General features: G+C 39.9%; 2 protein-coding genes across 3 annotated transcripts in view; one reads left to right on the forward strand and one right to left on the reverse strand.

The window, feature by feature from the left end:
• Positions 1–2,063, reverse strand: part of ITGBL1 (integrin subunit beta like 1) — a 126,202-nt gene extending 124,139 nt beyond the window's left edge. Inside the window, exons 1-2 of the mRNA XM_071430887.1 lie at positions 1,507–2,063; positions 18–229 (exon numbers count right to left, since the gene is read on the reverse strand). Of these exons, the coding sequence (XP_071286988.1) occupies positions 18–229; positions 1,507–1,580 (286 nt within the window). The 5' untranslated portion in view covers positions 1,581–2,063. The remainder of the gene's footprint in view (positions 1–17; positions 230–1,506) is intronic.
• Positions 2,064–10,393: 8,330 nt separating this feature from the next.
• The window catches only part of NALCN (sodium leak channel, non-selective), a 229,402-nt gene continuing 212,169 nt past the window's right edge, over positions 10,394–27,626 (forward strand). Inside the window, exons 1-3 of one of the 2 annotated variants that reach the window (XM_071430894.1) lie at positions 10,394–10,795; positions 20,501–20,647; positions 22,939–23,121. In XM_071430894.1, coding sequence (XP_071286995.1) covers positions 20,540–20,647; positions 22,939–23,121 — 291 coding nt within the window. In that variant the 5' untranslated portion in view covers positions 10,394–10,795; positions 20,501–20,539. The remainder of the gene's footprint in view (positions 10,796–20,500; positions 20,648–22,938; positions 23,122–27,626) is intronic. The other variant, XM_071430895.1, reaches the window with a different exon arrangement.

The following is a 27,626-nucleotide window of genomic DNA, read 5'->3' on the forward strand; positions in this document are numbered from 1 at the left end:
CATCAGGGCTTCCTTACCTGTGCAGATTTTCCCGTCGTAGGTCTCGCACACCCAGTCGTGGCACTCACAGAGGGGACCGTAGTATTTGCCAGACTCGGTCACTTGGCAGATGCAGACTCCACACTCGCACCTGCCTCTGTCACTGCACAGCTTCCCCCCTGGGACACGGCACCTGAGCTCCGACTCAGCCCGGGACAGCCGGCAGGAAGCAGGGATATCCAAAGCGCTCCTGTGGGGGACAGCAAACTGAATGAGCTGCGGTCAAAGCCAGGGGCTGCAGCTCAGAGCCAGTGAGAGCTTGGCTCATTTCAGACCACCCTCCTGTCACTGGCTTCAGTCAATACCCAGAATATTGTTCTTACCACCTCTTCAGCTATGGTTGCAAATTATTACTTGTCTCAAATCACCCAGTTTTCTTTGTTTTCATCAGAAACCTCATTGCTACCTGCAAGAATGCTTATACTTTATTTTACTTACCTTTTTAACTACATTGGCCTCATCTACTTTCCCATCAGGCACATATGCACAGACACTTAGGATTTGATTATCCATCATGAACCATTTTGATCTTAATTACTTCAAAAAGTTTAGAGATGCCATATACATCCAAACATCTGGGTAGCATAACAGGAATATATATCATACAGCACACTTAAGGTTGATTCTAATAAAATATGTTTGCCAAAGTAATCCTTCTGGTTGTCAGACATATATGATCCATGCTTCCAATGGAAGAGGAAACCAAAGTAATCGTGGCTTTCCACACAATACTGTAGGTTCTGGCTGTGGTTTTGGTAAAGGCAGCAAAATCCAATTCTAGATCCGTACATTTGCAGCTCTGCATGCAATTGTACCATGCACCAGAGCATGTGGGGATCACGACTTTCAGGACATACTCAGGGAAAATCACACTTTGGCTCATCAGGACCTGAATCATAAGAAAAACATAGGCAATCATAGGACTGCTTAGGCCAAAAACAGGTCTTCACAATGCTAAGGAATACTGAAGATGGAGATGAAAAGAACCTGCCCTTCTCAGATAGAAGATTTTGCAAGGCTCTGGAGCAAAGGAGGCACTGGCCTTAGGAGTCAGTGTGTGCTGGCTGTGGTGGAGGTGGAGAGTGAAGGGCAGCGCACCTCACTGTGCCCCCACACCAAAGTGCAGCAATAAGCAGGGTTCTGTGGTTAGGGTGTTTGCTCCACTCAGGCAACAGAATCTGGGGAGTGTGGGTGTAAAGAGTTATCACTAGCCAGCTCTTCTCCCTTCACTGCTTTCAGTGTGCATTTTGGGCATCAAATGCATCGTTGCCAATAACTCTGCAGTCTGCACATGCCCTTACCTACTGAGGCTCCCAGTGACTCAGAGCGCTTCCCTCAGCGTCACCTTTAAGGAGGCAAAGGAAGAGCCAAAAAGTGCTCCACCGCTTCCTCCGCAAGCCCAACTTCCACACTCCGGGCACCTCAAAATCAGCCGCACCCCCCGTGAGAGCTGAGAGCCGCACTTACCGCAGGGCCGGGGGCCCGGCCGGCAGCGCGGGGCCCAGCAGCAGCAGCAGCCCCAGCAGCCCCGGTGCGAGCATGCTGCGAGCTGTGCCGAGCGCACCTGGCGCGGACGGACGGGCGGACAGACGGGCGGACGGACGGGCGGACAGAGGCAGCAGGCGCGCGGAGAGCTGCGCGCTGGACAAGCCCGGCTCCAGCGCTGCTCCCGCCGTGCTGCAGTGGCTCTGATTAGCTGCCTGGAAGCGGGATTTGGGCAGCACTCTGGGAAGGAGGCCGGTGCCAAACCCCGAAGTTTACAGTCTAGGCAGGGAAGTAATTAGAAACAGTTGCGCAGCCAGATGGTTTATTTTGATGTTTTAAAAGTGGCCCGTTCACAGATGTGAAGGAACTGTCTCATTCTCAAAGTAGAGGCACCGTAAGTATTTGAGGTATGTGTATCCCCCTGTCCTTTGACAGACGGCTGCTTGGGATAATCTGTGAAACTTGTGCCGACCGGGAGACAGGAGCGGCGCTGCCCAGCTGCAGCATCCCTGCCTGCCTGCCTGCTGGAGCACCTCCCTGGCGCCTGCCTCCCCAGGTCCGTCCCTTCCCTCCCCAGCCTGAGGTCACCTGCTGACGTCACAGCGCCGTGCGACGCTGCAGGCTGCCAGCCCGCACCAGCATGACTGACTGCACATTAAAAGTATTATTAGTTTGCCATTTCCTAATGCCTTATTAAAACACAGTCCAATACTTCATCTCAGCAGTGGGAGATTTTTGAATTGCTGTAAAACTAAGCTAAAAGGAAGGATAGTCTCTCCAAATGAATCAACTTTGGCAGATATGGCCACGTGCTCTTTATGCTGCAGAAAAGTTTTAGATCCCTCTGGCTGTCCTGGGAATTTGCTGTTTGCCTGATGCCTCCCTGTGATGGAAAGCTATTAAAGAAATAAACTTTGACCACAAAAGAAGATAAGTTATAGGTGTCCTAGTCTGCACACACACACATGCATTTTTAAAGCAGGCAGCTGAAAGAAGGTTTCACTGGTTTTGAAGCCTGTATTGGAGATTAAAGCCCTCAGTACCTTCCTCAGAATGAAAAACTCTTGTTTTAATTTCATATTAAGTATCTAAAATACCACAGATTATACTGTTCCAGAAAACATCTTAAGATTTAGTTAAAATTCTGACTCAGAGGCTGTCGTTCCTATGAGTTTAAGTGGGTGTCTTACATTTACATAGTGAACTCAAGGCTGCAATTCACAGCATTCCTGCTACCATAACTAGTTCTGCTAGTTATATTTCTGCAAAAAAAAAAAAAAAAAAAAAAGCATCAAGCATTTGACTTTGTTCTGCTGGCCTTATATATGACAAAAGAACCTTTAAAATCTAGTTTGGGGCCTGTTTTCGGTCAAGTGCCCACTTAACTGGAGGATAAAACTTTATCGAAATTCAAAAGAAGAGACTGGACAAAATCTGCTCTTGCATATTTGTTAACATATATTATTAGTCCCTGAAGATATACAGGTTAAAGGAAAAAATTATTCCAAAATCTGCTCTTGCATATTTGTTAACATATATTATTAGTCCCTGAAGATATACAGGTTAAAGGAAAAAATTATTCCAGTGGACTATTAAAACACAAGACTTTTGTCATATTTTAGTAAGTTATGTTGAAATTGTGAAGTGCAACTGCCTGCTCCTAGTGTACTACCTTCTTTATGACACGTAACTTTACCTTAAGATACAAGCAAGGAGAATTAGGATGTAGAAAAATCTAAAAGCCCCACATACAGCTGTTGCAAACCAAATCTATTTTTTACCAGTTTTGTTGCCCTTTATAGTGTATTTCATATTGCAAGTGTGTTAAAATGTTTTCTCAAGCAACACAAATCATAAAAATCCTGTATTGAGTGATCTGTTGGCTTCAGTCGTGTGAATGTTTACAGTCCTGCTAATCCCATGCGTTTGACTTACTTTGATGAATCTAGTGAAAAGGGAAGTAATATTGGCAGGCAAATCAATAAATATTTATTTCTGACAGTCCTTGAACTTTGAAGTCCATGCTTAATGCAGCATTATGTGTTCTATCTGTGTGATAGTTTTTGAAATGTATTTATAATGCTGCAGTAAAAAAATATTCATAAATTAAGACCCTTTGGATTACAGAAAAGAGCACTTTTAAGAACAGTGTGATTGTCAAAAATTGTACTGCCTGAAGTCTCAATTTAGAGAAGAATAAAGAGAAAGCTTTGCATTTTAAACAATAGTAATTCCCTTTTAGCACTAAATTTATCTTTAATCCACAACTTTAAAGGCTGCCATCTGTTCATCTTCCTCCTTTTTCCCTGAGCAGACTGTTGCTGACAGGTATTCAGAAGACTTTCAAGCAGACTACAAACTATAACTTCATATGTACAGGGAGAAGACATTCACCATGGTATGATGAACTTATCACTGTCTTATTTTTTTTTACATCTGTCATGTTTTGAAGAAATACACACCTTTTTGCTGTGGACTTTTCGAATTTGGAGAAGGCATACTTATACAGTCGAAGGATGCAATATTCGAAATGTGTACCTAGAGCTTAAACTTAATAAATGCTTTCATGTGTACCTGTCTCTAATACAATATCTCAGTGCTCACTTAATAGATTTTTGACCTTTTCTTAGATTATTTTTTAATCATTTAAGCCTAGAATATTTTTATGCATGCATGTATAAACATGTGTAAAGTGTGTATATACATATTTATATATACATATATATGATGTGTATGTATTCAGGAGCTAATTGGCTTCCAAACAGGCTGTAAATTCAATTTAAAAGGAGTCAGTCTCTTTCTAAATGGGAACCTGACATGTCTTGAAAACTGTTCACTTCCTTTCAGCCACTCCTGTACACAACCCTAAGGAACTTTTTTCTCTACTGGATAACATACACCTACAAGAAGAACAGCAGTTGTAAAACACAACTTTTCCTATGTATTGGAGTTTCATACTAAGGCTCTAGACCTGCAGGTGCTTGGTAAATGTATAGTTTACAAGTGGTAATGCCACTTCTTGCAGAATAAAATAGAAAAGAGAAAGTCAACATATTGCTGATGAGGAGAAGCTGGAACACACCTGCTAATACTAAACAGCCACTTCAAAATAGGCAACAGGTTTAAATAATACTTGTCAGACTTAAAATTACTTCAAATAAAGACATGTAATTAAAAAAATAGGTGGTGTTAAGCACACTTTCACTTGAACCTCATTTTTAAAGTGTTTCCCTGTTACTGTTCTTCATAAAAGTTTGCAGGATTAGGTAGAGAGATAAGGATAGTCTCTAATCTTTTCCCTGCAATTTTATTGACCAGCAGAGGAATCAGTAAGGTAATTTCCTATCCAAACTGGTGAAGGCTATTTTTGTGATTTCATAGTCTTCTGAACTGTGTAAAAACTAAGCTGCAAGCCTGGGAGTAAAACAAGATAATTCATAGGCAGTGATTTCTTTTTTAAAGGCAAACAATATCTTAACTTTAATTTTGCCAGAATTGTTTTTATAATAAATCAAATAAGAATAATATTTTTTAAAAAGGGGAAAAAAAGATAAAGCTATTTTACTCTAAGAGTGGCCTCATCCTGGAGCAGAATGCTCAGCAATGTTCACCCCTGGACATAGTCAAAAGCCATCTGGACAGGGTTTGAACAACATGCTTTAGGCTGTCCTGCTCTGGGAAGGTAGGTTAGACTAGGCCATCTCCAGAGATCCTTTCCAACCTCAAATATTCCATAATATTCCATAATTCTATGACGCTGATGGCATAATGTGCTATTGAACAAGGTTTGATTCAGTTTGGAGTGGCAGATGGACTCTGTCAACTCCTTTATTACAGCCTTTATTACAGTGAACATTTTAATTTTGTTGTCACTTAATAAAGCCCTCAGCTTTGCAAAACACATTCCATGCCATTCTTGAAGATTTTCTTTTTAAGAAAACAAATCAAAATGCACATAAAGTGAACAGTTTAAGCTTTAAAAAATGGAAACCATCAAAATCTGTCAAATATTCCTCCTGGGTTTCCATTGAAGCCATTTTAGTAACAGCATGGGTTTGTAAGAGTGGAGACTGAAGCATTCAAATGTAGAGGCATTCAGTTACATCAAAATTTCCTAAAATTAACCAGAAGTTGAAAATCCCACATATCAAGCAATTAGTGTTTCTCCATAAAATGTGGAACGAGGAGAATTTTAAGTGTCCAGTGATTCTTCTTTAAGTGTCCAGTGCAAAATATACAATCACTAAACTAGGTGGCTGTAAAGATCTAATGCAAACCACTTTAATAGCCATGAAGCAAAAAGTTAACTAAAATCTGTCTGAATTGAAGAGTTCAGAAATGCATGCAACTGTTGAGAGTCATCGCTGTGCTGGTCAATGCCATCCCTGGAAGGGAGCAGGAGACGGACTACACCAGAGCTGCACAGAACTGAAAACCTTGTGTTAATTTTGCTGACATGACATGGAATCTGGGACAGCTGATGGTATCACACAGGGAATACAAATAGCTTTTGGAGTTACAGGATCAAGGTTAGAACAAGATAAAAGCTGAGCTGGTCTGAATGTAGCTGGCCCAAACAGTACAGAATATAAGCTACCCAAACAGTTCATAGGCCAACATTAATCAAGATGTTATTTTGTTATACTCTAGGGTAAAACCTTAGCTTACTCCTTCATGCCTCAGTTGAAACTTTAAATAGCTGGTAGGTCTTGTGTCTTTTGTTTTGTTCAGTGTTTGCTAGTGAATTCCCCTACACAGCAATAATACCCTACTTTTACAGAGGCCTTAAGGAAGCAGAAGATATTTCAGCATGATCTTGCAAGAAAGCCCAGAAACAACAGTGCATTTTAAAAGCCAGTCTACTGCGTTCTTACCTATTTAGCATTTATTTCAGAAAGCAATTAAAGCTCTGTCATAAGCTGAGCTAACAGTAATAGTGAAGACTCCAAGAAAGGAAATAAAAGGCATAAAATTTTTCACCATAAATTATTACTTTATGTTCAATTTGTGACTTATTTCTTAAAGGAACAAGGTTTCTTGATGTTGGGAGTCTTCAAAAATCAGAAATAGTGTGAAAGACTATCTTGTTTGTGATCCTTTTAGCTAGTTTCTTGAATAAGTTATAATGAAGGATCATTCTCATCATTTTGATCAAAGAGCTGTTCTTAAGGACAGCAAATTTAAAAAATGGATGCTGCTGACTTCTTCAGGGCAGAACTGTAGTAACTCAGGTTGAGTGCCTAAATTAAACACATGCACACCAGATTCTCCAGGGCAACAGCAACCATCTTGTACGGCTTCAATGCTCTGTCTTGCACTGCTTGCTGTTAAACCAAACATGAAGATGAGACAGAAATTAAGAAAAAGGAAGTGTGGGAAAACACTGTACCTACTGAAAGCAAACTAATTCTACAGTTAGCAGTGGACTTCAGACTCTCCTTGAGATGTGAAATTAAGAAAACCATACTCCATGTCCTTTATTATAGTTGATCAATGTTGACACGTCACAGACACTCAAGAATGACAGTTTTTAACCCATCCCAATCAAAGCATTAACTGAGCTCATCCCCATCATGAGCATTAACTGAGTTTCTCTTGCTGTCACTTGCCTGATGTTGCTCTGTGACCATTTCTGTTACAGTTACAGGCTTCTGAGTGAAACCACCAGGAACCAGAGCCATAAAGGGATAGGTGGAAGCAAACTGGGCTGCTCAGCTCATCTGATTCACGTGGGGCCCCAATAACACCAGGGTGCTGCTCAGCATGTGCAGAGCAGGACTTCAGACTAAGGGAGAAATTTGTGGTAACCACCATTAAGATGACTAAGGACTTGGGCACCCTAAGGCTAAAGAGAAACAGGCAGGAATTTAGCAGGTTTTGACTTGTATCCTATGCCAAAATGATTAAATCTTACTTTGGGTCTGAAGTTTAATTCTGAATTGCTAAATGATATTTTGTGACCTTTTTTAAAAGCTCAAGCATAATTTCAAAATTAATATTTCATGAATTCTTTTAGTAATTGTAGACAGTCTGAAATCTGATCAAGTACTGTGCTCTTTCATAAGTGGTAAATCAAATTCCAACAATGGCAATCCCAGTAAGATCAGCTCTTTGGGATATTTTTAAAATTTGTTTACATTACTCTTCAGCTATTTAACAGATACTTAGGGAAAGTAAGGACAATAAAGCAAATAAAGTTCAAATAAATTCAGAAATAAAACCAGAGCTTGAGAGAATTTGGCTTGAATCCAAATTCTGTAAGGAAACATGTAGAATAAATAGATGCTTTGAATTCCTCCCCCCACCACATTTTTTGGGGGTTTCTTTTTGGTTGTGTTTCCAGATTATGTTACAGAAATGAAAGTTACAGGTAAGATTGAAAATTCTCCCCTTGAATACTCCATGCAAGTCCCCAGAATTTTCTTCTAAATGGACATTCTGCCATGGCCAATTTCAAACATGTGTTGAAGTTTGAAGGATGAATAGGGAAATTCCTTTATCTGGTCTTGATTTGTAGAGATGAGAGGTAAATCTTTACTAAGAAATATCTCTCCTTTTGACCTATTTAACATTACTGTAAAGTAATGTGGTAAGATTAACTCCCAAATTTTGTCTTTATGTTTATGGCTTGCTTTGTAGGTCAGTGTGAATTTCCTAAATCAGAATTAAAACAGACTTCAGCCCTAAATATTAGACATTGTTACAGACTTTAAAGGACTAACAGGTTTTTTGCAAAATTATATCAACTTTTTAATAGATATTTAAGTTTTATCCTCACATGCCTCCTATACACCACTCAAGTATGAAAATGTTCATGCTTTTCAGATGTGTGCCACATCTGAAAGTAAATTTGTGGTTAAATAGCAAAGCAAGAAAGGGCTTTTCCTTGCAAACAGAAGACCTTCACCATCTGCACAATTCTGTGAATGGAAGACTACTGTTTCACCTTTGCACACAGGCAGCTACATCAAGGTATCAAGGGCTAAACCTTTCTTCCAGCATTAGCATCATCTGATGCCAGTTGTGCTCAAGACAGGCTGTCAGAGAGAATCCAGTCTTCTGCTGAAAGTGTGGGTTCCCATTAGCAGCTCGTGCTCCACAGAGTAAGGGCAGGTAGTAACAATATGTTACCTAACACGACACCAGAAGTGCCAAATACATAAGGAAACACGTATTCTATCTAATACAAACCACATGTAGGGAAATGAATCCCTTCTTTTTGGGAACTCATTAACCAGTATCTAAATTACTGCAGCATATCTTGAACCCCCCTCCAACACATGACAGATGCTAATACGTGAAGTCAGTGGCAGGCCACCAAGGAGGTTGGAACTGGAGCACGTGCTCCATGAGGAGAGGCTGAAGGAGCTTGGCTTTTTCAGCCTGAAGGAAGGATGGCTTTGGGGGCACCGAGGAGCAGTCTGCCAGATTATATGAGGAAGCCATCAAGAGGACAAAGCTGGGCAATTCCCAAGGGTGCATTGCAGGAGGAGAGACTGCTGACAAGGGAGGGTCCAAAAAAAAATCTTTCAGCATGAGGACGGTCCAGTACAGAAACAAGCTTACCAGGGAGGCTGTGCAGTGTCTGTCTTGGGAGGCTTTCAAGACCCAACTGGATAAAGCCCTGAGCAAGATGGTGTGATCTCATCTCTGAGTCTGGTTTAAGCAGATCAGTCAGACCAGATGGCCTCCTGAGGTCCCTTCCAACTGGAAAATTGTTCTATCGAGAATTATTTTTCAGAGGCCAGTACATCCATAGGAAAAATGTTACACAAAGTCACATCCACTGGCAAATGTTGATTTCTTTTGTTTAGCTATAGCTGCAACATTTCACTGTTTGCAACTGTCAGTTTTCATTTATGAGATGCTATCACCAACAGCAAAATGCTGCCTAGCAACTTATTCCAAATAATGAAATGTTAAGTGGGGAGGAAGAGACAAAATAGGAAGAGTATTATTTGTCAGCACATTTATTCTTAAATTGTTTTGCTTTACAAATTTTTTCTCATGAAACATCAGCTGACTGCTATCAAAAACTGCAAACACTAAAATTAGGTGCTTAAATTCACTGGAATTGCTAATGCTGGTAATACATGTAAGTACTGCTGGCAGGACTGCATCTGTAATCCTGAGGCCAACTCCCTAACTGGCTTATTAGTTTTGGTTGCCAGCATCAAATAGATATAATTTAAAGGAACCTAATACAATTTATGCCATACACTTTCCTTCAGCTTTCTGGGGTATTTTGCTAAGGGCTTTGTCTTTTGAATCTTATTCCACATCTCTACCATCTCCAGAAAGTTATAGGATCACATTCCCCACCATACATTTTCATTTAAACATAAATTTTCCACAAATTTACTTTTTTTTTTTTTCTTATTTGTGCAAGAAGATAAAATACAGATTGGAACATGTCAACCTGATTTACAGAAACAATTTTCCAAGTATTTCTTCATGTGTTTATTTGTGGTATCTTTTCCATACAATCATTTAGGCTGGAAAGACCCCTAAGACCATCTCATCCAACAAGTGAAGATATCTTAATGAATTTTTTTTCCCTGTGGAGCTCGAGATGGCCCTTCAGTAATTTGAAAATTAACTAGACCACCCAGTGAAGTCAGGGCAAAGAAGTGCACCAGCACTATAAAAAGGCCTAAGGTGTACAAATAGGGTTTCTTACCAAAATAAATCACCTATCCTAGCACTTGAAGAGCATAATGAATAAAATGAAAAACAAACCCCAAACCAACCAAGACACAAAAAGGCTGAAGCCCGAACTAGAGCCCTACCAAACTGCCGCAGCAAGTGGCGCCCCGGCGGGCGCTGCTGCTGGCAGAGCGCAGTGCGGGCTCAGCCGAGGGACGGCCCGGAGGGCTCCAGCCCGTGCCGGGCACCCCTCGTGTGTTTCGGGGCGCAGCGAGCACAGTTCCGAGCCGCTGTGGCGGTGTTCTGCGAGACGGGACCGCCGCGGGGATCACCCCCGGCGGCGGGGCCGCTAAGCCACCTCTCTTCGCAGCCGGGTTCGTGAGCTCGGCGGGGGTCTGTTTGTTCCGAGGCGCCCGTGCGCGGTCGGCAACGTCTCCTCCGCACCTGCTCCCTCCCCGCCCGCCCCCGCCGCCGTTGCCGAGAGACTGCAAGCGGCCGCCGCCGGGCGGGCCCCGCCGCCCCGATCCATCGCGGAGAGGGCGGCGTGCGAGGCTGGCACAGCACCGCAACGCCCGCACACCCGCGGGGGCCGCTCCCGACCGCGCCATGAAGGGAGATGCTGGCGGTAGGTCGGAGGCGGCGGGCGCGGCTCGCTCCCGCAGCGCGGTGGGGCCCCGCGCCTCCCCGCCCCCCTCCACGGCCCCTCGGTGCCGGCGGCCGCCGCGGCTGTGCCGGGAACGCTGGCGGCTCCCAGGGAAGGGACGGGCGCGGCCAGAGGCCCGCCTGGCTCCGCGGCAGGGGGAAGGGGCGGCGGCGCCCTCCGCATCGCCCGCCCCGGCCGTCCTTCCCGCGCGGTGGGAGGGGGCGCTCCGGGCCGGCGCCGCCGGCCTCCCCCGCGGCCCGGGGCCCTCCGCAGCCTCGTCACTGAGGCAGAGCGGGGCCGTGCGGCCAACAGGCCTCTTCGGGGGGCACTCATTTCATGGGGTGCCTGGGGATGGGCACGGGGATGGGCACCGCGGAGAGTTCCCTCAGGGGCTGCGGGCTTGGCGTGGTTGGAGGGAGCGATGTACCCAGGCCTGGGCTAAATCTATTTAACGTGCGGTGTCAGTGGTTCGTACATCGAATAGAGGTGCTTAATATTTTTTTGTTATTGACATCTTTTTGTTTTAGTACTCTCAGTAAAATCTGAGACGTATTTCGAGAAAGGGTTAAGGTTTCTTAATGTGCAAACGTGCCTTTTAAGTCAGCTATGATTTGGTAGGTTAACCGTTTTTGCATCCAGGCAAATATTTACACCGAGGAAACACTAACTAAATGCTGTTTGAGTCTTTTGTGTTTGTCTTAAGCATCATCAATTTCCTGGTTCATTTCATTGTTTGTTTTCATTTCCTTTCCCAGCAGCCCCATTCCACCTGCCCTTTGAGTGATCAACAGAGAAATGATACATATTAACAATGAACTGTCCTCTGCTGCTTGAATCGCAAAGGCTGAAGTTTCTTAACTTCAGGAAGGGGATGAGAAATCACATTTCTTCGAGTTGGTCTAACTGGATGCTAGAAGTCTCCAGCTGTCTTCAAGTATTTACATATACCTTTGGAGACTTGTAGGAACAGTTGGATTTGTTTTCAATTGGTGCATTGTTTTGTTGGTTTTGGTTTGTTTTTCGTTTTGTTTTTGTTTTATCATTTGAGCTTGGTAACTCTCAAAACGGTAACAATTTGTGCTTTAGTCTTCCTGTTTGGTGCATCTGTTTTATATTAATCTGAAATGTGGTCCCCATCACAGTTCATTGAGCTATACCACCTGGAAATATAACTTACTCTGTTTTGACTTATTTCCAGCTCCAGGATACTACTGGTACCATGAGCACTATGTAGATCTGTTTGGCATTCATCCAAACCTATCTTTGAGTCAAATTCATTTTGTGTCTTAAACCTTCACAGTAGAAGATGAGTACTATCACACTGTGTTGTAGGGAGTAATGGGCTGCTGGACCTGGCCCTAGAAGACTTCTACAGATGAGAATGTCTGGTTGAGGCATGAGTAGCTCACGATGAGACAGAGCTGGTTCTGGCTTCTGGGGAGTTTGGTTTCTTCCCCACCTGCCTAGGTATTTAGGAGTTCAGTCTGTTACAAATAAGATGTCCGATGTGTTTTTGAGTAAACTAGAGGTGTTGCATTCAAAAATAGTTTTTACTGCGTTATTAATAGAATGCTTCCATGGTTGGATCTTCTGTAGGTTTTGAACACAAAATCTTCTGGAGATAAAGAGCAAAGTCAGCCTAATGTGAGTGTTACAGGTTGAATCATATTTTCTTTCCCTTTCAACCTTTCTCTCTTCTCCCTTTCATTACCTTCATAGCATCTTTTATTTCAACTGAAGTTTCCTGGATTGGTTAAAAACTGATAAACATCTTGCTTTGCAAAATACCAGTCCTAAATTACAGTTGCAAATTATCTTGATTCTGCTAGGTAATATCTTTTTCCTTTCTCTATTTTCTGTGATATTTTCATCTTTTATCATTGTTTTTGTTTTGTTTTGTTTTTCCCTTCATGGTGAGGACAATCAAGTAGTGAAACAAGTTGCTCAAAAAACCTTCTTTGCTGGAGATTTTCAAGACCACACTGGAGTAACCTGAGTAAACTGCAATAGCCTGGGCTGTCACCAGAGTTGATAATGCTTGAGCAGGAGATATGATTGGAGACCTTCTGAGATCATAGAACCAAATTATGGTTTGGATTGTAAGGGACCTTAAAGATCATCTAGTTCCAGCCCCACTGCTCTGGGCAGGGACAACTTCCACTAGACAAGACTGCTCAAAGCCCTATCCAGCCTGGCCTTGAGTACTGACAGGGATGGGACATCCACAGCTTCTCTGGGAAACCTGTTCCTGTGCCTCACCACCCTCATAGTAAAGAATTTCTTTCTAATATCTAATCTAAACTTATCACTATATATCCTTGTGAAAAGTCCCTCCCCAGGGACTGTAACACCCTTTAGGTACTGGAAAACTGCTGTAAGGTCTCCCTGGAGCTTTCTCCAGGCCAAACAGCTCCAACTCTCTCAGCCTATCTTCATAGGAGAGGTGCTCCAGCCCGTCTTTGTGGCCTCCTCTGGATTAATTCCAACAGATCAATGTCTTGTGTTGCACATCCTGGAACTGGGCCCCTGGAGAACCTAGATGGAGTCTCACAAGAGCAGAGTTGAGGTCCTTCCAACTTGAACTGGCTTATGATTCTATGAACTCAGTTTTCTTTTCTTTTTTTCTTCCCTCCAAAATAAAGCATTTACATTCAGTACATAAAGTACCAGAGGTCATGGTGTCACTTCTAGGAACTGTCCTGCAGCAAGGGCATGTCAGTTACTTTGTTTCAAAGGGAAGATAAGAGGATATGAAAAGAAAAAGTCCTAATTCTGTTTTCAGGACTTCAAGTTTAAGATATATAGGCATTAGATTTTTTTGCTGGCAGTTTCTTAAAGGATAGAAAAGAAAGAATTTGGCAAGGAAAGATGATCTAGACTATTTCTGTTTCTTTAATAATTATTTTAGCAAAAAATATAACAAATCTAAAAGAATATAACAATAATTTATTTTAATTTTCATGTATTTAAATAGTGAGAAGATGGATAGACAAGATTCTAGCATGTAATTAATGATACAACAAAATCCCAGAAACATTAAATAATCACTTAAGCAGGCATGCTGCCAACCATCTGCCTACAGAGAAGCTCCTTTCCACCCGTGTATCATTCTGGGAAGGAATTCCTTCCTTTAAACCTTGAAAAATTGATCCACAGTACTCAGAGCATGTTACTGAATGTGGGATATTGTAAAGAGAGGATGTGTTGCTCCTTGAATCCACTCAATCAATGACACGGTACTGCCTGTCCCCTTACGTTCACAAAGGGTTAAACACATTTTCCACCTGAACATGGGTTATGCTGCAAAATAAAATTCCAGAACACTGCTCTCTGGTTTTAACCAGCATGATTCTTACTAAGGTTGTTGTTGCTATGTGTCTTTTTGTCAGCAATGGGCTTGTGTATTTATATAAATCACATTGCAGTTGACTGATCTTAGGTCAGCAAATGGAGGGGAGGTAGCTCACAGTCCAAGTGAACTTTCAGAGTAAACCAGCTGTTAAACTGTGCAAATGTATTTGGGAAGGAAATACATTGCCATTGGTGTTTTCTATGTATTTTATATGATTACTGTTCATTCAGTGGCCACCATTATGTTTCAGCATTTTATCAGCCATTCTGACAGTTTAATTGTAGAACTTGGAAAGCTATCATGTTATCCAGTCATGCCAACAACCAGCCTGTTATAGGGAGGTGGAGGGTGCTCACCAGTCTTGGTTTCCACTGAAAAGCAAAAGCTGGCTACTTGTACAGGGAAGTAGCTGCTTCATGCTTGGATGTGTTCCACCTTTGGGATACATGGGGAGTTGGGACTTTGAAATGTGAGAGTGTACCTGCTCTTTACTACAAAGATCACTTTGGTGTACCTGGATCTCTGTTTTGTATGTAGAAGAAGTGTAGTGGAATGTGATATAAGAATCATTTTAAAAAATCATCTTCTGTTGTTCTGCCTTTTTTTTTTTTTTCTTTTACTCAACCAGATCTCTTAATTAAAAAAATCTGGAAAAGCTAAGCAATTCTATTTAAAATTTAAAAAGTTCTGTTTGTGGCTGCATCACTTCACAGTGTATGTGTAGTTTCTTCAAAATTGTATATTGCAGATGTTAGAAGGGTTAAAGTAAAGAGAACAACATTATGTGACAGTAGCAGTAGGCTCTATATCTGACTCACAAGAGATCTGCCTTTGTATGCAATGAGATATTTGATTCTGCTTGCTGGGTGTTATTTTGGTGACATCTGAGAGGAAGAATTTATATGTAAAAAATAAATATTGTAAGAGCATTGTCCTTAGCTGATAAGAAGGCAAAACACAGGACATGTGTTGTGAGCGAAGAGCTGAAGTGTGAACACCTGCCTGTTTTCAGACTTGATGTTCTTACATTGGCAGCCTCAAGCAATTTTTAAACTTTTCTCAGTTTTGAACCTCAGTCCTTGTATTTTTGGTCTGGGATCCTGTTAGTAAGTACAAGATTACATCAGTCATTCTTTCCTACATGTATCCAAATGATTTGAAAATTTGAATGTAACTATTTTTAGAATATTTCCTTCAGTGTACCTTCTTTGTGAGGAAGCAGCTTTGTTTTTAGTAAATACTAAAATTTGGTCTGTTGTTAGCAGTATATCATGCTTAAATAACAAAGATCTTTCAGAACATTTCATCAGATACAATAGTGATACCACACAGAGAAAAAATACTGAAATAAGCTCTTACTTGAAATTAGTTATGAGTTAATAGCATCTGTGGTGGCATGTGCCTTGTGATTGTATCTACTGGAATACTATCTTTACCCTTCTGAAATAAATATATCTATACTGTTGTGGATGCAGCTTGCTCACTTCAGATTTTTGCTACATGAAAACAAATGCTGAAATGCCATTTAACTGTACCCATACCCACAATCAGGGTTGGAAGAAGCTGTGGATGCAAGGAGCAGGCAATAGAGAAACAGTGTCAATTTGCAAAGAAGGAAAGGGGAAGGCTATTGATGAAAGAATGGGAACGTACATTTTTCCTATAACCATGTAATGCATACTGAAGTTAAGAGCAATCAATTTCTTTAAGGTAGCCTGTACTTTGAGGGTTTTTTAATGTATAGTATGGAAATGGGTTTTGTCATCATGCTATGTGTATGGGTGTTCACATCATCTTCCTGTCACCTGCTTTAGTTCTCACATTTGTAATTATTGTCTTGAAGTGTGTGCCACTTTGTGTCCCTGCTCTGGGAGAAGTTGGAAGCAGAGTTGACATTTTCAAAGAGAAAATTGAAGAGAATGCTTGTAGGTGGCCTGCCTTGGGAGGACCTTCAGGCAGTGCTCACATGATCTTAGGTGACAAAGTCAATAGGCAGTGAGAAAAAAGTATGTTGAAAGCCAGGCATTCCAAGGATTTGTCTGATTTTTGAATTCTCTCTCTATAAGTTGTAGAAATATCTGCTTTGTTTTCCTGTTGATATTTCTGTGAAGTAATTTTTCAGCTGCCTTCTTTATCAGCCAGAGCCTTTATAAGCATGTTTTCCTGACTTTGTGATAGAGATCTTTTGAGCAGATTATGCTATATACAGTGAGCTTGCTTTATAAGCAAGACTCAGATTTCTCAGCTTTTGATGTTGTGGAGGATCAGCTACTTTTTAAAATTTGTCTTTTGATTTTTTTAGGAACTGCATATTTCCAGCAGAAGGAGTGTCTTGCACTTAGTGGGAATATTGCAAACTGGGTTATATCTTCTTCTAACTCTTTTTTTTCCCCAAGTGCACAGTGGGTCTTATGTTCACCCCAACCACTGTCCTGGCATACTTTCATTTCAGCAGAAGCTGCAAATTTAGTGGGTGGGGGTGGTTTAGAAAGTGTAGAGGTTGCAGAACATGCCTGCAAGTTCAGTGATAGAAAGGAAGAGAACAAGGCTGTCTTAATGGATCTGAGAGGCTCAGAGAGTGAGTAATTTTCTGTTTAGTATTATTCCTTTTAATTTGCCTTTTCTTCTAAAAATAGAAGAAAAATTTAAAACACAGTACATTGCTCCCTGAAAGTTTGACACCCGCAATGTGAATTTTCATTGCTACTATGAAGAAGGTACTGCAAAGAAATGTGAAGTGGTTGTAGCCCCAAAACTCCATTATATTTTCCTGTCTTAAGAGCCTGTCTTCGCCCCGCACCCAGTATGTCTTAAAAACACTGCAGCTAGAAATACATCCTAGGGAATGTATTTAGCCTTTCACATTAATAACATGTTGTGATCAAAGAAAGACCTAATGACGTATGTCGGAATCAATGCAGGAACTGCAGGGGTGGATTTGTATCAGGGTTAGGGAGGGCCACATCCTCCCCATTGGTACAGCTTGGTGCAGTGCTCGCTGCATGTCGCATGCTGGAAGGAGTTCATGCACAGCTCCCCTTCTCTTCATCCTTCAGCTGGTTCCTCCTTGAAGAGACAAGTGCAAAAGGGAATAGTAGTCCAAGGGTTAAAATTCTTTACATACATGGCAGAGTTCCAAAACTGCAGCACATGCAAAAGTGTGTGTTCCCTGGTAAACTAAAAGTAGTGAGAAGAGCAAAAACAGTTGCATAAAAGTTTGAAAGCAACTGTGTTCTAGTTTGAATAATCTTGCTAAAGACCATTTACAAAATATTATTCATCTGTCATCTTCATTCTGAATTTTTGTGTGCATTTCTGGTCATTTCAAGTAGAGAAGTAAGCAAGCTGGTTCTGTTATTCCATAACATTTCCTCCCTTCCATTTGGTTTTATATACATGGAGATTTGTTTATTCAAAGCTGCCTCTTAAAAATAAGAATTCTAATCTCTTTAGTCACAACACTGATTAGCTGAGTTGGTCAGAGCATGGTGCTACTAATGCCAAAGCTGTGGGTTTGATATCCATATGTGCCAGTCACTTAAGAGTTGGACTTGATGATCCTTCTGGGTCCCTTCCAACTCAGAATATTCTGTAATTTCTGTCATTTTAGTACGTGAACTGAATCCATTATGGACATCTATTATGAACATCTAAAGTTCATGTTATTTTCTGTGCCTGGACCAATTAAAAATTACTTGAACAAACAAAGAGGCACTGGGTAAAAGGATAAGTGGGAATTTTATTAGAAGGGTACAGCTAATCTTCCTGCACATCAAATATATAAATAAGCAATACTGAGAAAAGCATAAAAACAATATAGTCTTTCTAATAGACTGCTTATAATTATTTGCTTTTTTTACCTAAATGGACATAGCTTGTTACTTAGACCATCATTTATTTTTTAAAAAAAATCTGCAATTGGCTAAACAAAAAATCAGTTTTTCCTATCCTGAACCTTTTCTCATAATTATTGATTGCACTTATCTTATTAATTCTCTGTTTACTGCTGCATCTTTTCTTAAAAGCTTACTAGAGCACGGTAATAGCCATTACCAGAAATAGTAAACATAAAATTATTATTTTGTTATTTCACTGATTAGCTTTTGAGTAACAATTTCCAAGGAACATACTTGTAAAAAACATTTTAGGCTGTGTGTTTTCCCCCTAAGTTTTTGGGAAATGCAGCTCCCAAGGCATTGCAGTAACTTCTTATTACTATGCTAAATGTAGCCATTTGAAGGTTTCATGCCCTCAAAAAGCACACCAGCAGCTCTGAGACTTGAAGCATTTCTGGTTGTGCTTTGGTCTAAATAGAGAAAAAAGGTTAATCTATTACACTGGGAAATAAATAGGAGAAAATGGAAAAAAATGCTTAAGAGGAGGAAGTAGTGAATTCAGTAACAAAACAAAAGTAGAACATGAAGTTTGAGCATGAACGTGGAGAGAGCATGCAACCTCTGTGAATATTATTTCATTCTTCATTTGTTAGAGAAGGGTTATTAATATATAATATTAACTTTACAGTATTTGCATGTGTTTAGTGACAGTTTACCAGTTTTCCTTAAGCTGAGATTGCTGTGAATGACCATTTAAAATGAATATAGGTGTCAGAAATTGTCACTTATTTTGTGCCTTTAGATTATTTCTGTTTGTTTTTAAAAATCAGTTGTTGCATAATGTCAGCTCCTCCAGCTGAGAACATCAGTACAGGACCTCAGCCCTGTTACTGTGTGCTGAGTACAAAGACCAGTGGTTCAGACTTGGTTTTACAGAGACAGGAACCGACCTCTTGAATCTGAAAGAGAATACAGAGCAGGAGTAGACTTTGAGGGAATTGGAATTAGATTAAGGGTTTACATTTGCCATAACAGCTAGAAAGAAGAGACAGAAAAGGATGCAAGCATAATGTTTGGACATGAAGCAGGAGCCCATGAGATTGAAAAGGCCAGCTGAGACCAAGCACATGGGCACTTCTGCAGTCCTGAGCCCACTATTGCCTCCAGCTAAATCGAGCACAGTGTTCCCTGCATTCATGTTAGAGAATGTGTCATTGTGATACTTGTGGCTGTAATTACCAGGGCTTGTAGTGACAGGACGAGGGAGCAACAGAGTTAAACTGGAAAAGGGAAGATTCAGGGTAGACATAAGGAAAAAATTCTTTACAATGAAAGTGGTGAGACATACAAACAAGCTGTTCAGAGAAGTTGTGGTAGACCTATCATTGAAAAGTGGATAGGGCTTTCAGCAACCTGATCTAGTGAAAGATATCCCTGCCCATGGCAGGGGAGTTGGGTTAGATTATCTTTAAAGGTTACTTTGAACTCAAACCATTCTATGATTCTATCTTAAACCAGTTTTGACAAACTTTTGGTTGTCACAGGGCATTGTCACCTGCAAACAGTTGGTCCAAAGTAAAGGTCCAGAACAACATCCCAAGATCTTGCTTTCTTCCTCCCCCTACTTTGCTGGGAAACAAAAAAAAAAAAGTCTCTCAGGGGTTCTATTCATGAACAATAGAATTGTATTTCAAGGGCAGATAATTACTTCTCAGGAGACTGCATCTTCCTCATCTGCTTGGATTTGTTTAGACTCTGGGATCCATGAACTGTGTCTGTGGGAAAGTCAATACTAAGCTCTAACTCAACCTTACAGCTCTCATGGCATGTCCCTTAGTTGTGGCTCACATGGCTGAGCATACAGAAGGCTTAGTCAGTGCCATCCATGCAGGAATGGCCAGACGCAGCCTGACCTTGTGGAAACAACATGTTTTCATCACAGACAGACAACTTTATGGCTGTCGGATAGATAATTGTTAACATCAAGAAAAGTATTAGAAAAATACTTTAGAAAATACTTATTAGAAAAGTAATGTTAATTGTAAAAAGGCTCTTCTGATTTCAGTAAATAACATTAACATCTATTGGCTGCTTAACATTGCCCGTTTGCCTTTGGCATGTTGGGATTTATCTTAGCCTAGTGTAATAAATGGAAATGTCACCATTTAATTAAATGGCTCCAGGTCAAATTCATCCAGTGTTTACTCTGTGTTGAAGTTCACAGCAATAGAATTCTTTGCATATTTTCAGAACAAATTCTCTGTCAGTGTTGCTAAATTTCTGGTAATAGTTTGTGTTGCATAGCTTTGTGTAATTTTTTGGTAAACTAACGAGTGTCATGTCAGTGATTTATATTTAATAAAATCAATATCCTATTAGTCAGTAAGTACAAAAGAAGTGTGCATGAAAACAAAATGCTTTGGGTTGTTTATAAAACAGTTTAAAATGCTTTGTAAAACTGCTGAAGTGAATTAATGTTTTCTGTCTTTTTTCACCAAGGAGGTTTCATGATTATAGATAAGAGAAGTTAACTTCAGGATGCTAAAAAGGAAACAGAGTTCAAGGGTGGAAGCCCAGCCAGTTACAGATTTTGGTCCTGATGAATCTTTGTCAGACAATGCAGATATTCTATGGATTAACAAACCAGTAGGTATCTCTTTCTGTAATTACTAATTTTAATTGAAGTGTAAGCTGAATTATTGAAATATGACTTCCACAAAAATTCAGAATTAGATATTAGTCAGAAAATAGTTTTGAACTATAGTTGCATTGTGTACCAGTTAAATTTTTGAAAAACATCAAAGGCTAAAAAAAATAGTTTCTTTTGGCTATTCCAAAATTATGGGATGATCAAGCAGTATTTTCCAACCAGTTCATCTGATTGATTCTTTTAAAACAGCCATCCTTTCAAGGTCTCTGGTTCCTAACATGTTCGTTGAAATTACAAGTTCATAAAAAGTTAGCTTTTGAAAAGGATATTAAAAAGAGGATTTCGTTGCTCAAGTGGTAGCCATCAATAAGCACTTTGGATTTTCAAATCTCTCCTTTTAAAACATTTATGAACATTAAAGTGTTGTTATTTTGGTTGTTTATTTTGAAGTACAGCTCTCATTTTTCTCATACCATTTAACCTAAAACTTGCCTTGAGAAAAAGAGAGGTGTAAAAGTGTCTGGCAACTTGAAACTGGGGAAAATTTCATTAGGAGTGGAGTTATTAATAGACTGTACAGTATTAAGAAAATGTCTTTACCATGTAAATATATTTGTTATGAATTAATTATTTATTCAGGAGTGAGCATGGATTCGGGATTCCAATATTGTGAATCATTTCTGGTTTTGCAGAGAAGACATTTTCACATTTCTCTTAGTGTATAATTTTTTACTTTTTTAAAGCAGGAAGTAAAATATTCTGAAATAATACCTGTTGTTATCATTGCATTCATTTAAGAAAACCATCATCTCATTTGTAGCAAGGATGCCAGATCTCCTCAGCTTTGCTGCTGAGTTTTAACACCTAAAACTATTTAGCATGAATTAATATATGGGTGTTGTCTTGTCAGTTTTTTAAGTAGAGTGTTTGTATTGGCTGCTGTAATAAACTCAAAATGTCATTGCAGATAAATATATGATGGGTATTTACCTACATTTCTCATCACACAATGCACGAGGTTCTCATGTAATAATTTTTCTTTGTCATGCTGATGGACTACTTGTATATTGCTTAGTGTTTGTAATGCTGGCACTTCACTGTGTTAGAGAACAAGTTTTGTATACTTATGTTAATTGTTTCAGTTGAAACAAGGTTCAAAACAAAGTGGATGTTAAAGGGATGGTGGAGATCATTCATAAGGTGCATTCTGCTTCTAAATTATTAATCTGAGCTCAGAGTATGCAAATGAGAGAACTATTCAATTCATGTCAGATATCATTAGATTTAAGTGAGTGAACAGTGAGTATTAAATTGGGTAGCTGTCTTTTGGATATCAGAAGGTCTGAGGTACACTGTAAATGAGTCTAGAATTTTTCCCTAGATGAAAAATTTTGATAAATATACTTCAGGTTTTTTGTTTAAAGATTTTTTTCTTGCTGAAGTATCTTTTCCTTTTTGTTACAATAGGTAAGACCTTACTAACTATGATTCATTATACTTGCCTGACTTCAAGATGTTTCAGTCATATTTTGATTTAAAAGGAAAAAATCCAACCCTAAACCTCCATATTGATGCATTCTGCTTTTTAGTTACTTGTCCTTTTCTGACTGGCAATGAGGAGTGGAACTGAGTCCTAATTAGTAATAGAAATGAACTGTTCTCCTATAGCAACAAACTTGATTGGAGCAAAAGTGAATCCTGAAAGAAATAGCTGTCTGTGATATAGTCTCTTTTATATTTATTCTTTTTATATTTATTATTTTCATAATAGAAGGTAGCTTTGAGTCCTGTGACTCTCATTTATTTTTTCTGAGTTGTGAACAGATTTAAAAATAATTTCTTCTTAAGTGTTGAACTAAAATTTTCCACCAATATTTTATTCAATCCATCCTCCAAACTTCAACTAATTCTACCTATTGTCTACCCATAAATTTGATGGGTTGTCAGTTGAAAAGAAATTGAATTACAAGTGCCACAAAGTAGAAATGATAGAATCCTTATTCTCAGTTTCTTGGCTCTTAATCCATGTTTTCTGACTTATGCAACCTCACTAACTAACTAATAAAAGTATATACATGTCTATATATGTATAAGTAATTTAGGAGTACTTATTTTTGGTTGAAGACCTTTTATATGTGGATCATTATGTAAAATGACACAGACGTGGGTTTACAAAAGACTGCCAGGATAAGATATGGAAACTAAATATTTGAGGGTTTTTTGAACATCAAAGCAATCTTGTAATATCTCCTGTTTGGGTTTTGTTTGTTTTTATTTTTTTCTTCAGTGGGTGCACTCTTTACTACGAATTTGTGCCATCATCAGTGTTATTTCTGTGTGCATGAACACTCCAAAAACCTTCGAGCATTATCCGCCTCTCCAGTATGTGACATTTGCTCTTGATACTCTGTTGATGTTTCTTTACACTGCAGAGATGATAGCAAAAATGCATATCCGTGGGATAGTTAAGGTAAGCATTTAAACAGTATTCTCTGTGTGCTTCCAGTGATCTGAATGTATGCTAATAACATTTGGTATTTGTTTTTTAACTTGCCAGCTCTTCTTGCTATGATTGTTTTTAACTGCAGGCAACACCATGGCGTATAAACTGAAAAGACAGATGGATAAAGATGTAGCTTTACTGCATATTTAATCCCCCCAAAATGTAATGCAAGCATTCATAGTAAAGGTTTCCTATTAAGAAAACAGATAGTTTAATTTTATTAATAGAAAGAATTAAAGGAAAAATAAGCTACATACACATTAGCAAGAATTATTTTGTAAATGTCTGTTGGTCCATATATGACTTAGAATTTTGATTTTCGTTTCATGTGGATGGATGTGTTGTTGTATGTTTACTTTACCTAAATAAGAACAGGAGTCTTACTGTGAGCTAGTTGATAAAGTGATCTTGGTTTGAATTTTTTTTACCTTGATATAGTCCATGTTGGTAAACAAAATACTTCTCTTGTCATATGACTGCTGCTGTTGCTGGGCTAATTTGTATAAGTGGATTGGAGGCTGCAAAATTGCAGAATATTTTAGAAATCATTATTTGGTACCATTATTTTATTGATTGTTTCTAGTCTTCTGCAAAAAGATACAAATATGGCTTTGATGTACAAAATCCACTTGCATACCTTACTGACAATGCAATTATGGCACTACTGCACATAATAGATAATGTGTGTTATGTTATCTTTGCCTTTAATTCCTTAAATGTCTGGTGACTCCAGAGATATCTGTACTTAAGATCTTAATTTTTTCTGAGTTTGCAGATAGCAAACTCAGAAAAACTGAGCTATTGTGTCATCACACTTAATGAATATTAATAGTAAAAGTTTGTCAATATTAATATTTAGAAAGTTACTGAAATAAGATGATTTTGAGAAAGTCATCATGGGTTGTGTAAAGCCAGAGTAATCCTTTGTGAAGTGCTGTTTCTTGCTGCTGTCTGAGCTCTCTTGTTTAGAGATGTCCATGAAGAAAGTGAAGATGTGGACACAGGATTATGCATAGGGAATTAGTGACCATCATGAACATTTGAACAGTGTGGGAATAAAAAGTTACTATTACAACCAGAACAGCCTTTGCAGAAAAAAGGAAATGTAGATATTAATGCAGAGAGAGGGGTGGCCAAAAGTGTGACTTTTGTACAAGGCTTGATTTCTGATCTTTTGAATATGTAAATACCAATTTCACTCACAGTGAACACCTAGGGTCTATGAAAGATATAAAGATATGCTGCTGCATAGCCTGTTGTCTTTACTGGGTTGTTTAAATTTGTGAGTTTGTGAGAATGAATATTAAGGATTGCTATTGTCCTTATGATGGACTTTAACTTGCCAGAAATTACCTGAGAGCTGTACATAGACGATACAACCTGGGCCAGAAAATTCTTAAAAAACCTGGATGACAATTTTATGGAACAGGTCCTAAGAGAGCTGACTCAAAAGGATGCTCTCCTTGATGTACTGCTTGTCAACGGAATCGATCTGATGAATGGAGATCGGCAGCTGTCTTGGCAAGAGTTTAAAATCTCTGTTGACAAAAGGAAAAATGACAGCAAAACCTCATCTCTGGACATGAGAAGAGCAGACTTTAGGCTGTTCAGGGAATTAGTAAGTGAGGTCCCTAGGGAAAATGTTTTTTGCAGGTGCTGGGGTCCATCTGTTCTGGACACTTTTTAAACATCATGTCCTCATGAAACAGGACCAGGCAATTCCCAAATGTCAGAAGTCAAGCAGACTTGGCTTAACAAAGTCTTCTCTTGGAAATAAAGCAAAAAAAAAGAAAGATGTATGACCAGCAAGGTCAGGTGACATGGAAAGATGTGAAGATACTGCTTGTCACTGTTGGGTGAAAATTAATGTGCCAAAGATCAGCTGGAGTTAAATCTGCCAGAACTGTGAGGGACAATAAAAAGAGTTTTTTCAAGTATATTAATAGCAATAGGAAGTGTAGGATAACATCAGCCTTTAACAGGATGAGAATGGTCACCTCACAAACAGGGACATGAAGAAGGCAGAGGTGTTTAACACATTCTTTGCCTCTGTGTTCAACATGGATGATGGACCAAGGGGATCTCAGCCTCTGAAGTGGAGACCATGACTATCAGAATGATCATCTCCCAGTTGTCCCTGAAAATATATAGCTGTTGCTCCAGCTGGATCCCTACAAACCTATGAAGCCTGATGGGATATAGTAAAGAATCCTCAAAGAGCTGCTTATGTCACCAAAAAACCTCTCACGATGATTTTTGAGTGGTCTTGGGAATCTGGAGATGTCCCAGCTGACTGGAAGCTGGCAAATGTTGTCCTGATTTTCAACAAGGGCAAGAAGGAGCATCCCAGAAACTACTTGCCTTTCAGGCTTACTTGGGTGTCTGGTAAAGTTATGGAGAAGATTATTCTGGGAGGTATTGAAAAACACCTGAAAGACAATGTCAGCACAGCTTCGTGAAGGGAAAGTCCTGCTTAGCAAATCTGATTTCCTTTTATGAGAATGTAACCCAGCTAGCTGATCAAGGGAAGCCATTGGATGTAATATTTTTGGATTTCAGTAAATCCTATCTCTCACGGGATTCCTCTGGACAAAATGTCCAGCACACAACTGGACAAACAGATCATGTGATGGATGAGCATCTGGCTCATGAGTCAGGCACAAAGGGTTACAGTGAATGGGGTGACATCAGACAGGTAACCTAGGACTAGTGGGGTTCCACAGGGCTCCTCAGCTCTATGGCCTTCAATATCTTCATTAATGACTTCGACACAAGATTGGAATAGATACTGAGCAAGTTCACAGATACTACAAAACTGGGAGGAGCTGTTGCCTCCCTTGAGGGCAGGGAGGGCCTGCAGAGAGGCCTCAACTAAATCAGGGGCTGGGCAATCACAACCCATATGAAATTCAGCAAGGGAAAGTGCTGGATTCTGCACCTGGGATGGGCCAACCCTGGATGTACAGTACAGACTGGGAATGAGATGCTGGAAAGCAGTGCCATGGAAAGGGGCCTGGGTGTCCTGGTCTACAGAAAGCTGAATGTGAGTCAGCAGTTTTGAGTGCTACATTATAAGAAAGATATTAAACTATCAGAGAGTGTCCAAAGGAGTGCAACAAAGATGATGAAGGGCCTTGAGGGACAGACTTATGAGAAGTGGCTGAGGGTACTTGGTCTGTTCAGCCTGGAGAAGAGGAGACAGAGGGGAGATCTCACTGCAGTCTACAACTTCTTCATGAAAGGAAGAGAAGGGGCAGATACTGATGTCTTTTCTCTCTGGTAACCAGTGACAGACCTGAAGGAATGGCCTGAAGTTGTGTCAGGGGTGGCTTAGGTTGGATATTATCATCCAGAGGGTGTTTGGGCACTGGAACAGGCTCCCCAGGGAAGTGGTCACCAGCACCAGCTTGACAGAGTTCAAGAGGAATGGACAGTATTCTCAAGGACATGGGCTGGGAATTGGACTCAGTGATCATTATTATTCCAACTCAGCTTATTCTCTGATTCTGTGATAGACTAGACTAGACTAGAATAGTTTGAAGGGACCATTGGAAGGGAACTACAATCATAATCTAGTCCTACTGTCTGACCAATTCAGGGCTGACCAAAACTTGAAGTATTTTTCTAAGTACACTGTCCAAATGCCTCTTAAGCACAGGGTTTGGGCATCAACCATCTCTTTAGGAAGTCTGTTCCAGTGTTTCACCACCCTCTTTATGAAATGCTTCCTAATTACCAGTCTGAACATTCCATGATACAGCTTTGAACCATTTCCATGCATCCTGTCACAAAGAAATCAGCGCCTCATTCTCCACTTTCTCCCTTCAGGAAGCTGTAGAGAGCAACAAGGTTTTTCCTCAGCTTCCTGTTCTCTGAACTAGACAGACTTGGAGTCCTTAGCTGCTCTGCACAGGAGGAACTTGTCTCTGATTGTTGTATATCAGCTTCTCTTTGAAGTATGTATGATGAGTCTGGGCACGCAGAATTGACAGCTGTCTGGAGTTGGTCCCATTGCCTCAATTCATGTTGTAAATGTATCAATAACAACACAGATAATTTCTTCTGTGCACTGACATTTTGCTCTTCATTTATTAGATAAAAGTACAGTAAAATAGATTAGATATAACCACTGTTACGCAAAGAGAGTTTAAGTGGAAAATGGCTGCATTTATTGTTATTTTAACAATTGAGGATTTGCTTAAAACTTAATATCTTGTAGTATTCATCAGTAAATATAATTACTCTGAAATTAAGTGCCTTCTTTGGTGCCATTTGGGGAATTGTCTAAGAATAACTTAGAAGTAAGGGACTTCCAGAGTCCTTCCAGAGGTCATCTGTCTGATCTCCTGCCTAAAGCAGGTCCAGTTAGATAACATTGCCCTTGGCTTGGGTTGTCCAGATGAATCTCAGACTCCTCCAAGGATGAAAATTCCACAAGCTCTTTAAACAGCCAATTCCAATGCTTTACCAAC

Source organism: Agelaius tricolor, unplaced genomic scaffold (assembly GCF_023055355.1).
Source record: "Agelaius tricolor isolate 1412-34295 unplaced genomic scaffold, bAgeTri1.0.p SCAF_7, whole genome shotgun sequence".
Classification (NCBI taxonomy): domain Eukaryota; kingdom Metazoa; phylum Chordata; class Aves; order Passeriformes; family Icteridae; genus Agelaius; species Agelaius tricolor.